Source organism: Cottoperca gobio, chromosome 22 (assembly GCF_900634415.1).
Source record: "Cottoperca gobio chromosome 22, fCotGob3.1, whole genome shotgun sequence".
NCBI lineage: Eukaryota > Metazoa > Chordata > Actinopteri > Perciformes > Bovichtidae > Cottoperca > Cottoperca gobio.
In genome coordinates, this window is record NC_041376.1 from 19,996,270 (window position 1) to 20,012,351 (window position 16,082).

Consider the following 16,082-nt stretch of genomic DNA (forward strand, 5'->3'; position numbering starts at 1 on the left):
ACCTGATAATAGATAATAATGAGTTGCAGTAATCCAGCCTTGAAGTAACAAATGCATGGACTAGTTTTTCTGCATCATTTTGAGACAGGTGTATTATTTTTGCAATGTTACGTAGATGAAGAAGGCAGTCGTGAAATTTGTTTGTGGGAATTTTATGTGGGAGTTAAAAGACAAATCCTGATCAAAGATAACGCTGAGATTCCTTACGGTGGTGCTGGAGGCCAAATTAATGCCATCCAGAGCTTCTATGTCATTTGAAAAAGCATATCGGAGGCATATGGGGCCAAGTATGATAACTTCAGTTTTGTTCATGTTTAACATCAACAAGTTGCTAGACATCCAAGTGTTTATGTCCTTAAGGCATGCTTGAAGTTTAGCTAATTGATTGGTTACATCTGGTTGAGTTGATTGATAGAATTGGGTATCATCCGAATATAAATTAAAGTTTATAGAGTGGTTCCTTATAATATTGCCCAAAGGAAGCATATATAAGGTGAATAGAATAGGTCCAAGTACAGAACCTTGTGGGACTTTGGCTGGCATGGAGGATTCATTATTAACACCTACAAACTGAGATCGCTCAGAAAAATAGGACTTGAACCAGCTTAGTGCGGTTCCTTTCATATCAATATAATGTTCCAGTCTCTGTAATAGAATGTCATGATCAATGGTGTCGAATCCAGTACTGAGGTCTAAAAAGACAAGAACAGAGACAAGTCCTTTGTCTGATAACAATAGAAGGTCATTGGTAACTTTCACCAGTGTCATCTCTGCGCTATTATGAACTCTAAATCCAGATTGAAAAACCTCAAATAAATGATTGTTATGTAAAAAATCACACAACTGTTTTGCAACTGCTTTCTCAAGGATCTTAGAGAGAAAGGGAAGGTTAGATATTGGCCTATAGTTGGCTAAAACATCAAGACAGATCAAGACTGGACTTTTTAAGAAGTGGCTTTATTACAGCTACTTTAAAGGATTGTGGTACGTAGCCAGGGTCCATACAATCTAAATTCATCAATCATCAAAACCATCAGTTATTAAAAAAGCCAACTATAGTATGTTAACCTGTTTAGTTTTAGTAGTTTGTCATATTTATTGTATTGTATGTTTTAGAGTTTTATAGTGTATTATTTATATTGTATTTAAAAGTTATATATCCGTGTCTGCCCGAGTCAAGCAGCTATGCTTCTTCTCCCTCTGTACTGGAGCTATAGTGGCTCACTATTCATCCTATACATTACTGGTCGGAACTGTCAGTTAGTCTGCTAATTTCAGTAGATAGTCTTTAACATAACGTCAACACCGTTACCTCTTCACACTCTGTTGATGTGCAATATTCTTACAACTTTTATCAACCACTTTGTACTCATATTACTTTTACTCTATTTTAATCTATTTAATTATTGTGTACTTTCCACTTTCATTCCTTGTTCTTTTGCTGTAACAAGTTCAATGTCCCTGTTGTGGGACTAATAAAGGATTTCTGATTCTCATAATGTTAGTTCATTGTTTTAAAGTTTAAATTCTGGCATATCTTACACAGTGAACCTTTAAGGTGGGCTGACCTTTAAGGTGGACCAGCTATTCTCATTTTAGTGACCAACCGAGTTTTTCTCAGCACCAGTATTGGTATCAGAGTCATGGCATTTCACATGCTGGCCCACTGGCATGTCTTGCTGACTGCCTGAAAGTGAACAGAACAGAACATCATTGATCAGTAACATCTGTGCTTCTCCTGCTAAGTTAACAGATTCACACATTTGTCTCAGGGGGCCGCAGCTACTTCTAACACTGCTTCCCCTGCTCTGTCTCTCTCTCAGGAGTACACTGTTGATGTTTTCTTCCGTCAGAGTTGGAAGGATGAGCGATTAAAGTTCCATGGACCAATGAACATTCTGCCTCTCAACAACCTGATGGCCAGTAAGATCTGGACCCCTGACACCTTCTTCCACAACGGCAAGAAATCAGTTGCCCACAACATGACCATGCCCAACAAGCTGCTGAGAATCATGGAGGATGGAACCTTGCTCTACACTATGAGGTAGAACAAAATCAGAACCCAAGACTTATGTTATATATCGAATTGATGAGCACATTTCCGTGTCTACTGCGTTGCTTGCTACGTTCACATTCTCTCCTCTGCTCTGTTTACGACTTATGACCACGAGAAGACAAAGGAGTGCTTCAAGGGGAAATTCAATGTTTTCACTCTGTTGTTATTTTACAAATTACACACAGATCTGAAATACACAGATATGCTCAAACAGGACCTATACACAATCATCAAGAGGCGAACAGGTACCTTTCCAGCTACTAGTCTACAATCTCTTCTTGGTCCATGCAGGCACTTGATCTGGCGACTCCGCTTCTCAAGCCAAGTCCCGTTGGACTGAGCTAATGCCGCCAAGCAGTTTTGGACAAATCTATGTATTGACCTAATGGATGACAAAGACAGCTGCCTCAGTGTTGTGGTGTGCCATGTTTTGTCTTGTTTTGTTTGTTTGCTTCAGTGTTCAGTGTTTACCCACTGTACATCGAGCTCTTAAACATCAGAGAGTAAACTCCAGCTCCCTCCAACCAGACACTGTGTGTGGAGCGGACAAACCCGGACTCCTTAGTTGTTGTCCTTGGTGACCTTAACAAAGTCAACCTCAGCCATGAACTTCCCAAATACAGACAGGTAATTAAATGTTCGACCAGAGAGCAGAAATGTTGAATCACTTTTACGGTACTATCAGCCCGTGCTGCACTAGATTATCCTGACCACGTCATGGTCAATCCGATTACTGCATACAGGCAGAAATTAAAGCTCTGTAAACCTGTTTGTGAGGACATCCAAGAAGTGGACCAGTTAAACTGGAGAATCATCAGGCGTGCTTGGACTCTACTGACTGTTTTAAGGACTAATACCAACAGTCTGGATTAGTACACAGAGGCTGTGACATCCTGTATCAGCTTTTGTGAGGACAGCTGTGTGCCATCACACTCCAGGATGAGTTATAACAACAACAAATCCTGGTACACACCTAAACTAGGTACGGCTGCAAAAAGAAGAGGATTTTAGGAGTGGACAAGGACATATTTGTTAGATGAAGCCATTCAAGCACCTTGTCCTTTCCTATCTGAAAAACCTCACTGATTATAATGAAGCACGGATAAAAAAGAGTTATGAAGTTATTGAAATTCATCCTTAATATTAGAATGTGTGTACCAAACATACCCGTGCAACGCTTTCCTCCGCTCTGTCTCTGACTGTAGGTGGGTGCGCACGGGTGTTTGTGTCGGGAGCGAAGCCCCACCCTTCGCGAAACAGAGCTCAAAATTGTCTGCGAGCCATATGGCGTCATCGAAAGAGCCATATATGGTTCCCGACCCCTGCTATAGCTAATGTGATATTTCAGTCTGGACTAAAGTGGTATAGCGGCTGACATTGCCATAGCTCCTATGGCTCTATTAATGGCAGTAGCAGTTAGTTTCAGCAATAAACACAGGTCACTTTCTGGACATGTACATAGACATATGTAAGATAAGTAGCTTGTGTAGTAACACATGTCTTAAAAGATTCTATGCAACACTGAAGAATGCAAAAATGAAATGACTTTAAAAAAATGTTTATCTGTATGTGTGTGTGTGTGTGTCTGTGTGTGTGTGTGTGTGCGTGTGCGTGTGCGTGTGCGTGTGTGTTTACTGCCAGGTTAACAGTTCAAGCTGAGTGCCCCATGCACCTTGAAGACTTCCCCATGGACTCTCACTCATGTCCTCTCAAATTTGGCAGTTGTAAGTGTGAACAGATTGACATCATCTATACTGTGCATGCCTCCTAAAGCTTGTCGTCATTTTAAAAGGTACAATGTGCAAGATATATAATTTGGAGTAAATTCAAAGCGGCAGATACCAGAAAATTACCAGGCCGCTTTGACTTCTGGTGCTACAGATTTTCACCTGCCAAAGTAATCAGTTTCTGTCCGAGCCACATTGGCTCTGACCAATCAGCATCCCGTGAAGTACTGGGACTCCTTAAAAACTTGGTAGTTGACCCGGGAGCGGTGCCTACATCATACGTCACACAGGTCTGCCTTATGTGCATTTTTCACGGCTCACTTAGTGTTGTCTCGTCACAAGCTGGCAATAGCGTAACCCAAAAAGTAGTTTATTCACCTTATCTTTACATCTCTCTGGTCATGGTGAACTGAGAGTGTGCTGCAGGTTGATCCCTGGACCATGGCTTGATGTTGGTCATGGCCTCTGATTCTCATGTCTGTTCAAACTTCTTCAAACACCTTCACGGACAGAGGCTCCCAGGATGGGATGCCAGAGGAGGCAAGGCGTTGATGTTTACTGGAGTTGGACAGAGTGGGCATGTAGGGTCTTCGCCGTACCATTGTATGATTCTGGGGACATGGCCGGACATCATATGTGTATATGCTCGTATAATGAAGCTGATTTGAATTGCTTCCATTTATTACAACTCCTTCAAAGAGAACTATCTCTTCTCAACTCCCTACCATTTCATCCACTGCCTTTGCTTGAGAAACGGCCTTTGCGCACCTTACTATAGATTGTGGCTGAGACAGTCCCAACGCATTGACAAAGCTTGCACAGCTTTGTCCTGCAAAACCACAACCACCCAGGGGAAATACAAAGTGTTTTAGGGAGTCCTGTGAGGAGCTACTGGCAGCTACATGTGTGGTCCTAAAGAGAGTAGTGTAGATGTTGCAATAGCATCAGTTATATCAGAACAGGAGAATGTTTCTACAGATGCAGCCAACTAGGATTTACCTGGGAACTAACTGCCAGCCACTTCCAGCCACAGGGGGTCTCCCCCCCCCCACTCCTCCTGTTTCCTGACAGTAAACAGGCCCATAAATTAAATTGAAGTGTTTCACCATGAGATGGCGCTTCCTTCACAAAAACACAAACCAACTGAAGTAGACTGAATAATCATGTTTCTATGTTTATGCCATGGTTTGCACAGTATTTTCCCCAGACGTACAGTAGTTGCTGGAACTTCAATTATGTTTGCCACACCTCAAATGTCAATAGTTATTATTCACATATTTTTAACAGCATAATCTGTACTAAAATAAAACATTTAGTAAGTACTTGAGTAATTTTTTGGTACTTCTGTCATGTCTCGTCGAGTTTGCTGAAGTTTTCATGTTGTCCAGTCTTGTCAGTCACTGTCTGTCAAGTCACTTCCTGTTTTATTTTGTACCTACCTCTTGTGTATCTATCTGTGTAGGAGTAATTATACCTCTCTTGATGTCAGGGTATGTAATCTGTCATTTGAGCCAAGAGGCTTAATAAGGTGCTCTGGTGTGAGACTGTGTTGAAAATTATAAAGAGGTATTTGTAGGATTGGTTTGTTAAATTTGTTCTTTCTCTCTCTGTATCAGATGCCTACACTAAGACAGAGGTGACTTACATTTGGACTCACAATGCCTCCCAGTCAGTGGATGTGGCAGCTGATGGATCCAGACTCAACCAGTACGACTTGGTGGGCCAGACTGCGGGGATAGAGACCATTAAATCCAGCACAGGTGAGCTTCATGCATCTATTTCAACTCTTCTACTCTCTCTACTCGGTAAAAATGCCATTGTTATAGAAGTGTGAATTACAAGTGAAACAGTTAACAGATCTTATTTGATAAATATGTTCAAAACTTCAAGACATTCACAGGTGCCCCTAGTGCAGGGGTCGGGAACCTTTTTGGCTGGGAGAGCCATAAAAGCCAAACATTTTTTAATGTATTTCTTTGAGAGCCATATATTTAATAAAATTGAGTTTTAAGTGTATCACGTCTCAGACTACTAAAAGCGCTATCAGTGTTTCCCCTACCATTGTCTGTGCCCCCCCCCCCCCCCTGATTTTTTAAAATGTATATTCACAACTCAATTTTCACATTGAACAGGTGCTCTTTTATTAAATAAACTAAACGCTTATGTTATTTATCTAATTTATGTGCACGTTAATGTGTCTACTGCCCTGGTGTCAAACTCAAGGCCACAATTGTATTCAGCCCGTGAGAATATATAATATATCTATCATAACTGGCCTGCCGGTTTTGGTAATTAAATCAATGCATGGCACAACCACGGGAAAATACATATTTGAGAAAGTATCTAAATGTGTGCGAAATGAAACTGCCCCGGGACAAACTGACGGGACTGACGACAGATGGAGCGCCTTAGATGCACGGTGAAAGAGCGGATTAGTTGGATACGGGAGAAGATGCAGCTGACGGTGTATCACTGCATCATACACCAGGAAGCGCTGTGTTGTAAAGCTCTGGAGATGGAACATGTAATAAGCACCGTGACACCGATAGGAAATTTGAGGAGATACATTCTGAACATGGCGGTGCGTGCGATGACAAGTCGAGGGAAAGTGCTGAATACATTTTTTGAGTTGTGTCCACTGTTAAACCTCCAGCTTCAGGGCCATGTGATCACGGACATGTATGATGCAGTGAGAGCGTTCCAAGCCGAGCTGCCTGTGGGAGACTCAGATGCAGCAGGAAACTTTGGTCACTACGTGTTTCCAAACACCATCTCCACTGCTGTGTTCCCGACTGCGCATTCTGCTGATAAACTGAGTGCATTTGCCGACTTTGCAGCTCAGAAATTGCTGCTCAGCAATCCGTTTACAGTTGACGTGGAAACAGCACATGTGAACGTCCAAATGGAGCTGATTGACCTCCAGTGTAACGACACACTCAAGGCAAAGTGTGACTGTGGGCACTGCACAGTTTCCAAGCTTCCTCCCAGAAACGATGCCTCAACCCGCCTTCATGCCGCTCAGATACTTTGCATGTTTAGAAGCACATACCTGTGTGAGCAGTTTTTCTCTGTGATGAAGATGAACAAAAACCGACTCAGGAGTCATCTCACTGAGGGTTTCCACAGAACCCCAAACATTAAACTGGCAGCTAAGAAACTATTCCAAACATCTGGCTCTGACACATGTGCATACTCGCAGAACGTAGCCTACCTAAATATGTTCTATATCCACTTTAACCAATATGTCTATACTGTTCAATAAATTGTGGACCGTGTTTGGCCGTCGACGTAGTCCCAGTTTTTAATTTTGTCCCTTTCTGTGATTGACTTGGAGTCAAACTCAATCACAAAAACTGTTTGACACACCTGCTCTACTGCTTGCTTTGCAAAGTTTCTCCTGAAGAAGGGCAGGGCTCCGCCCCCTACACACACACACACACACACACACACACACACACACACACACACACACACACACACACACACACACACGTGCGCGCACACTTACAGTCAGAGACAGGGCGGAGGAAAGGAGAGGGGAGAACTAAAACAAAATCCGCTGCTAAATGTTTTACTTTAAAAATGACACAGTATAATTATTTATTACTTGTGAATCATGTTAAAAAATGTCACCTCAAAATTGTCTGCGAGCCATATCGCGTCATCGAAAGAGCCATAGGTTCCCGACCCCTGCCCTAGGGGGACAGATCTTCTCATGATTGTTATAATAATTCCAGAATATTTTATTTTTATCAATTTCTTTAAATTCATCTTCTCTCACCTTCTGTCCGTCATGTTATCAACATCATGTGCTTTTTTGTTTTGTCGGATGCCTGAAATTATTAACAAAATATTTCTTCTCCGAACTGCCAGCTCACCTACAACTAAACACAGCCCAGAAAAAATTATATTTCCCTATCTTTTTAACATAGAGTGCTGAACTAAAAATGGGGAGAAACATGCATAACTAACGATGGGCAAGTTACTTAAAAAATTCAGTACAAAAAGTAATTACATCACTTTACTAATTACTCAACCGCAAAGGTAATTAGTTCTACAATATAAAGTTACATTAAAATTCCTTACGCACCCACACATTGCATCTTCTCTGTCGACTTGTAGACATTGGGATTAAATAAGCAACCAGGTTTGTTTTGTGCTCATCATCAACAGCTAGCTTAAGTGCAAATGATACTGTCCACATCTGTTTAACTGTAAGGCTGTGCTAAACTCAAGTAACTTAGAATCTGTCATGTGCCCATATCCATGCAGACGTCTTTATGGACGCTGCGGACTGTGCATTGACTGTACGTATGCCTTATGTGCTGTGTTGTGCATTCCTAACCCTGCAGTCCACGTCTCACACACTCACACTGTTAGCACAGTTTAGACAACTAGTGATACATCTTTATTCATTTTTCATCAATTTGGAAGAACCAGTAATGAAAAGTTACTGCTTAGAAGATTAGTTGATTAATTGATTAGTAAATCAGCAGAAAATAAATCGCAACCAAATTTTGATAATTAGTCATTAATTCAAATCCATAGTTATCAAGATCTATATCTTTTTTGTTTGGAATATTGTAAATATATATCAAGATCATGATAAACTATATATTTTTTGTTTGGGATATTGTAAAATATATGTCAAACTCTGTCAAACTCTATTTGAAAACGATACCTTTTAATGGTTGGGCATTTTTTCATGTTTTTTCCTTGACATTTTATTTACTAAATGATTAATTGGTTATTCACACAAATAATTGACAGATCAATTATAAATAATTATTGTTAGTTGCACCTCTACTGAAATTAAGGCTAGCTCAGTCATTCATGGTCAGTCACTTACAGCTGTGTGTGCTTTTTGATGCCATGAGCGTGGATAACCTCTCGAGCTTCATCTGAGCTGTCCACCATCCACCGTTTTCATCAGTCAGTGGAAACAAGATCATCTGATGTTCTCCATACCAATTTCGCTGATGAGAGAGTAAAATCAATCACAGATACACATACAGTATTAAAACTGATTGGTTAAGAAAAATGAAAACCACCTGCTCAGCTAATCATCACATAAGACGTTTGATAACTACAGAACGGCCATATCCTCAATTATTTAAAGCAGCTTCAAATATGTTATTCTAAATGATGTGTTGGAACCCTGCTACGCCTCACGTCAGGGTCCCCATTATGTTTGGGTTCTGGTAGGAGCAAGTCTGGTTATTAACAAATATTAATGATAATTAATATCAATAAAACTTAATCATAAAATCAAAAATTGGGGTTGAAAATAACTGGCACTAAAATGAAGTAGTTGCATGAGCTCAGAAATACATTAAAATGGCTATCAGAAAGAATTAATAATGAAAAAAATATATATACATACATAGTGTATATATAAAATATATTTGATAAAGTTTCTTATTATATTATCTAGTAGGTCACCTCAATGGGGGCACACCTAGTCATCAGAAGTCAGAGGGAAATGATAGCCAGATTAATAATTCTAAACAACAATTGTGATGGTCTTGAAAGTTGTGAGGAAGATACTGACCACAATACCCTTTAACATATGTATTGTATGTTGCTCAGTGAAATGTTTTACTCACAGCACCAATTTGCTTTCTTTTTATCTGTTTTATGGCATTAAGTCAACTCTTTTAATTCCTCTCTGAAGTTGGTTTTATTCTCAGCCTGCAGGAAGTAAAGGATGGATAGGGAATACGGGAGCTGCAGCAGCTCTCACAGTTCATAGCGTCACAGGGACAGAAAAATAGCCAAGTGAATGTTTCACAAACTGCATCAGTGGCGCAGATGTTTTTTCTCTTCTCTCCTCTCCTTACATCCGCTCTGTCTCTGACTGTAAGTGTGTGCGCACGTGTGTGTGTGTGTGTTTTGAGCAAAGCCCTGCCCTTCGCAAAACTGAGCGGAGGCGAGAATGTCAATGCACAAAGCAAAAAAAAACACCTTCAATTTCAGGGGGGGCGCGGGGTTCAGTTGGGGGGGCGCAGTTCTATGACAAACAGTTATTATTCTCCACACCTAACTCTCATTTATGCACCTTTTTTATCCCTCTACTAATACTGTTCACGTGTGTAACTAGCAGTTACACAGTTATGTGATCATCCTCACTTAACTTCTCCCTTCAGGTGAATACACAGTCATGACAGCTCACTTCAATCTGAAGAGGAAGATCGGCTACTTTGTGATCCAGACATATCTTCCCTGTATCATGACGGTCATCCTCTCCCAGGTCTCCTTCTGGCTCAATAGAGAGTCGGTGCCAGCCAGAACTGTCTTTGGTGAGTTTTTCAATTCAAACTCTATTTACACTTTCCACAGAGAAATAAATTACAAGTTTATCACTTTATTTTTTTGTTACAGGAAACTTTACATTTTTTATATGAAATGTATATTTTATGACTGAAGTCAGGCCAACAATGAAAATGAGTTTATGTTATTAAACTAGTGTCATGGTGTAGGGTTTGAATCTTTATTTACATTATGACAAGGTATGGTATAGTATAGTACGTTACGTTGCAGCAAAGGTTGAGCTTCGTTTTACTTTTTTGGTGACCTGGCTCCATTCAAATGAAATTAGTTTTTATACACAGGGCTACTGGCGGTCTAAACGCGACCTTACATATATTGGAAATTTGAATTTAATCAAATTAATTAATCACATTGAATCATGTGCACAAGAAACATTTTTGTTCATTATTGTTATTATTATATTTTATCATATTATTATATGTCATCATAAAATGGTCAAACGCACTGGTGTCCATGAACAAGCCTGGGATCAGTGAGAATACATTATCAGTAATTATAGGTGAGCGTGTTGAAGGCTGTGACAATCAAGGCCAATCACTTTCACTACTTTCAAACACAGGGCTCTTAAGTTTGGCATTGTGGTGAGATATAAAAGCACATAAGCCAAACGCTAACTCTTCCTATCCTCACCTGAACCTGCGGGCCTTTCTCTGCCCAGGTTTGCCTTCCTATCTATAAACTGGGCTCATACTGACAGGTGAACATTTTATAAGGCCAACACAGGCAAACCACCAGAAGAGGGTCATGCTGCAATGAGGCATCGTCCGGCTTATTTTATATAATTTTCTCTTTTTAGAGAGCGCCATGTGTAGTTATTTTTCTCTCCCTGTCTGCTGCTCACTTGTCTCTCCGTCTGTGCTTCTCTCCCTGTCTGCGGCTCACTCGTCTCTCCGTCTTATCTCCCTGTATCGCTAACTCGTCTAATCGCTTTTCACCTCATCTGTTTGTATTCAGAGTCGCAAAGTTTGCTGCTTGGAATGCACATATTTGATTGGCTGAGTAGCATCACGTGAGATGGCTTAACTTGCATGTAATTGGTCTGGGAGTTTCCTGAACCGCTAAACCAGTGCCGTAAAAATGAGAAAAGCTTCGCCGGTTAAAATTGAAAACCTCTTAATAATTTATTGATTATAGGTTCGGGTCTGTATCGGTCAGCATCTGGGTCCGGACTCGGACTGCGGTCCGCCTGTTAGTGACTTATGGTGTAAGGCAAAAAGGCTGCGGGTCCAGATGGCATTAGCTCAAGGCTCCTCAAATCCTGCACCGACCTACTGTGCGGGATTGTGGAGCTATTGTTCAATTTGAACCTGAAGCAAAGGAGGGTACCACAACTGTGGAAAATATCTTGTGTGGTACCTGTGCCAAAAGACCCCCCACCCCAAGGACTTCAACAGCTACAGACCGGTGGCGCTGACATCGCAGCTGATGAAGACCCTAGAGAGGCTGGTCATTGGCTATCTTCGGCCCCTTGTGAGACTATCGATGGACCCACTTCAGTTCGCCTACCAACCTGGCATCGGGGTGGATGACGCTGTCATCTACCTGATGCAGAGATCCCTCTCTCTCCTGGAGAAGGCTGCGGGCACTGTGAGAATCATATTCTTTGATTTCTCCAGTGCCTTCAACAACATTCAACCCAGGCTGCTGGGGGACAAGCTGGAGCCCTCAGGCGTAGACAATCACATCACCAGCTGGATTCTGGACTACCTCACCAACCGTCCACAGTACGTGAGGACCCGGGAGTGTCACTCGGACACGATTGTCTGCAGCACTAGGGCCGGGGCCCCCCAGTGAAAAGTTCTGGCACCTTTTCTCTTCACCCTCTACACTGCAGACTTCCCCCCTAACACAGCAAAGAGTCACCTGCATAAGTTCTCTGATGACTCTGCTATTGTCGGCCTCATCTCTGATGGGGATGACAAGGAGTACATAGAGCTGACACAGGACTTTGCCCTCTGGTGCCAGAGGAACCACCTCCTGCTCAATGCAGGGAAGACCAGGGAGCTGGTGGTGGACTGTTTAAGAAGGGACAGAGCAGGCTTTATCTGCTGAAGAGACTGAGGTCTTTTGTACTGTAGGGGGCACTCCTTAAGACCTTCTTTGACTCTGTGGTGGCATCAGCTATTTTCTATTGAGTGGTCTGCTGGGACACCAGCATCTCGGCTGCTGACAGGAAGAGACTGAACAGACTGGTGAAGAAGGCCAGCTCTGTCCTGGGGAGCCCTCTGGACACTGTGGAGGTGGTGGGAGACAGGAGAATGATGGCCAAGCTGTCCTCTCTATTGGACAACATGTCCCACCCCCTCCAGGACAACTTTGTCCACACTGTGCAGCTCCTTTGGCGACAGGCTGCTTCACCCGCGGTGTCTCACGGAGAGATACCGTAGGTCCTTTCTCCCTGCAGCGGTCAAACTGTACAATCACTACGGCCCCTGGTAGACCACCTCACCAAGAACAGACTATTCCACCACTGCCATGTGCAATATTCACTTTTAGAACTTTTTATCAACGACTTTGTACTCTTTTATTACTTTTATTCCATTTAGTTTTATTAGGTTTTTATGTGACATTTCCATCCCATACCTGAAGCAAAACATAATGCAGACGTGTGTTTGAACAACTTTGTTCACGACGCAATCATCTGCAACTTGTAATTTACCACCTTGTGTCTTTATCTCCTCTTCCAATGCTCCCACTGGTCTGGAGTTAGGCTGGAACTTACACCTACTATATCGGACAGGTTGCCATCAGGCTGCAATCCTGTAGGAGTTTTATTTATTTATTTATTTATATTGTAAGACCTTTCTCTACTGTTTGCCTTTTATTAAATATATTCTTTCATTCTGAATATATTTTCTTTCTCTCTATGCTTTTGCCCTCTCTTCCCAGGTGTAACTACAGTACTCACAATGACAACCCTGAGTATTAGTGCCCGTAATTCACTGCCGAAGGTGGCCTATGCTACAGCTATGGACTGGTTCATCGCGGTCTGCTATGCATTCGTCTTCTCTGCACTTATTGAATTTGCTACCGTCAACTACTTCACCAAGCGAGGCTGGGCCTGGGATGGAAAGAGTATCATCAATGACAAGGTAGAGCTGTCACACACTGAGGTGGACAGTTTCTCTTCAGGGTCATTCATAAAGGCCATTTATAGTCAGGGCATGAGTGTGTGTGTGGGGTTGTTCTTCCACATCAGTCGGTTGTGTTGGCTATAAAAGGGGCCAGGGAAGTAGTATGGACAACCAGAATAAACAAGACTGGTCAAACGTTGCTATGCAGGACTGCAAGTTCCCTTTGGTAATATACACTTAGGACAAGAAAACCAGGCAGTTAATCAAAAGCTACAATAAAGTGGGTATATTAGCTCAAAATTACATTGAAGTGGCTATCAAAATAATTATATTTAATCTAATTATTAGTTACAAAACACACAATATCTAATACTAAGCAGTCAAAACGGAATATGTACACAAAGCTGAGAGAGAGAGAGACCGAGAGAGAAAACGAGAGAGAGAGCGAGAGAGAACAAGAGAGAGAGAACGAGAGAGAGAGAGCGAGAGAGCGAGAGAGAGAGCGCGAGAGAGAGAACGAGAGAGAGAACGAGAGAGAGAACGAGAACGAGATAACTGTGCCCAAGCTGTTTGCTTTACCCCTACTGGAGACCAAAAACTCCCGGGAATAGGTGATGACTGGAGGCTGGATAATCCTTTTGTCAGCGTTGTTGGCATTTTCTCCAGGTTTCAAAATCGATAAAACTGCCAAAGCCACATAGGCTTCCAAGAGGTTCATGGTGATTGAGATAGTATGCTAAACAAACAACAAAACAAACATTAGGACGCCCACAATAATACAAATACAAAGCTGCACCGGTATGGTTACGTCTCTCGTGCCCGCACATTTCACACTTCCTCCTCTGTGCACATGTCACCTGCTTCTTCCATCCTTTTCTGTCCGTCCTCTCTTGGATGCAGCTTCACTGTGGTATTCAAGCACAAGTTGCCCGCCTAATGGCACAACCACAATCAGCCCAAATACTCACAGGTGTGTCAACCTTCCTGTGGACCAAACCCACACTGCCATAAGTTCTACTTTGTTTTAGATTTTTTGTTGTTGTTTTTGTTCTGTGTTAAGCTTCTGTAAATGAAATGTCACACTTGCTGCACAGATGTGTCACATTAAAAGCCCCCCAGAAGCTCAAAGGAAATAATCCTCTGGCTGAGGTGAGTGTCTTTGTCGCTTACTAAACATTGATTGAGAAAAGTAGAAGTGAATATCGTTGAACACTGCTGTCTCTCTGTTTGTTTTATATGTTGATAATAAGAATTTGCATCTTCGCGACAATAACACTGCACATTTACAGTCATTTTGGTATATGGGCATTGTCCCGGCAAAATACAATTATACAGTATTTCTGCTAAAAAGAGAAACTGGGGCGGCTTCTCCTAGTTAGTGAGAATATACATTATGCTGACTGTGTCTTGCTTGCTATTATTGCAAACGTACAGTACACATGCAGACCCCGTGAATTTGTGTCCTTGCATGTTCCACAACATCTATGGAGCATGTAATATTTACTTTTAAATGTCCCTGACCCTGAAGCATTTTCCCCGCAGAAAAAGGAAGCAGCAGTCATGAAGAAGAACAATGCCTATGCTGTAGCTGTGGCTAACTACGCTCCCAACATCACAAAAGACTCCACGCTGCCAACCATCTCCAAGTGTGGACTTAGCGATCCCAACAAGACTACAGCGGAGACCAAGCCTGAGCAGAATAAGAAAACCTTTAACAGCGTCAGCAAGATTGACCGCATCTCCCGCATCATGTTCCCTGTGTTGTTTGGAAGCTTTAACATGGTCTACTGGGCCACCTACCTGAACAGAGACATGGATCTTTCCAAATGAACTGTAAGGACTCACTCCGAACACACCTGTTGGTATTGGTTTGTGTCAGCCAGAAGTTGTGTACGTGTATGGAGATTTCCCTTGTCTCTTTCCTTACTGATTACAGTTTTGGATTGATGCGGGTAAACATCATAACTGGGTTACAATAAACCTGAGAGCTCATATTACAGGATTGAGCCCGGCATTTTTACCAGGTTATAGTCAAGATTCTTATAGTTTCAGCTGCCAAACAAAGGACAAAGGAAATGTCTCCCAAAATCTCGAAGAAACACATGCACTTTAAAAAAAAAAGACATGGTTTCAAAATATAATAATGAAAAGATCTGGTAATATTAGAAAACAATAATGCAAAAACTAGAAAACAATCAATGTTTAAAGCTGCATTAATCAATATTTCTATATTAACAATGGATCAAATGACTGTGTAATATGCTGTTTTATGCTGTTTTTTTAGTGACAAAGCTCTGATAAAGCCGCTGTACTCGACCTGCTCAGCAGCAAACAGCAGACAGACGCAGTGAGAGACTAGCAGCTGAAGAGACAGAGAAACCCACCCATAGCGAACGGAGAATATTAGACTTACATTCATAATTACATTTACTACTAGATGTGTAAATAGCCAATTTTTAGCTAACACATTTGCCAGGTGACAATATATATATATATATATATATATATTTATATTTATATATATATATATATATATATATATATATATATATATATATATATAAAAACATCATGTCAAACGCTTTGGAATCTAAACAGTTTTTTCAATAAAGAACTTGTATATTCATGAGGCAGTAGGGAGCTGAGAAGCAGTAACATCATCTTACCACTAAACATCAACTAACCCTGCGCACTGACATGTGATCTGAAGGTTATCTCTTATCTCTCCCACAGTCACACCCAGGGCCACATGGTACTTTGCTGCTCACTGTTGCTTTTGTACAGCTTTTTAGACTTTTTCTTCCCCACATTGACTGTCACACTGTGGAAGATGATTCTGACTGGATACAAATGTGTCAGTATAGGTCGGTGTGTATGAAACATATTTCTATTCAT

At 41.5% G+C, this 16,082-nt stretch overlaps 1 protein-coding gene across 4 annotated transcripts in view; it reads left to right on the forward strand.

The window, feature by feature from the left end:
• Nucleotides 1–15,663, forward strand: part of gabra2a (gamma-aminobutyric acid type A receptor subunit alpha2a) — a 47,086-nt gene extending 31,423 nt beyond the window's left edge. For 2 of the 4 annotated variants that reach the window (XM_029460685.1, XM_029460687.1), the window contains 6 exons: nt 1,824–2,044; nt 3,698–3,780; nt 5,400–5,543; nt 9,930–10,082; nt 13,003–13,205; nt 14,730–15,663. In XM_029460685.1, the coding sequence (XP_029316545.1) occupies nt 1,824–2,044; nt 3,698–3,780; nt 5,400–5,543; nt 9,930–10,082; nt 13,003–13,205; nt 14,730–15,017 (1,092 nt within the window). In that variant the 3' untranslated portion in view covers nt 15,018–15,663. Of the gene's footprint in view, nt 1–1,823; nt 2,045–3,697; nt 3,781–5,399; nt 5,544–9,929; nt 10,083–13,002; nt 13,206–14,281; nt 14,337–14,729 lie in introns of all 4 variants that reach the window. The other 2 variants (XM_029460686.1, XM_029460689.1) reach the window with 2 other exon arrangements.
• Nucleotides 15,664–16,082: the final 419 nt, after the last annotated feature.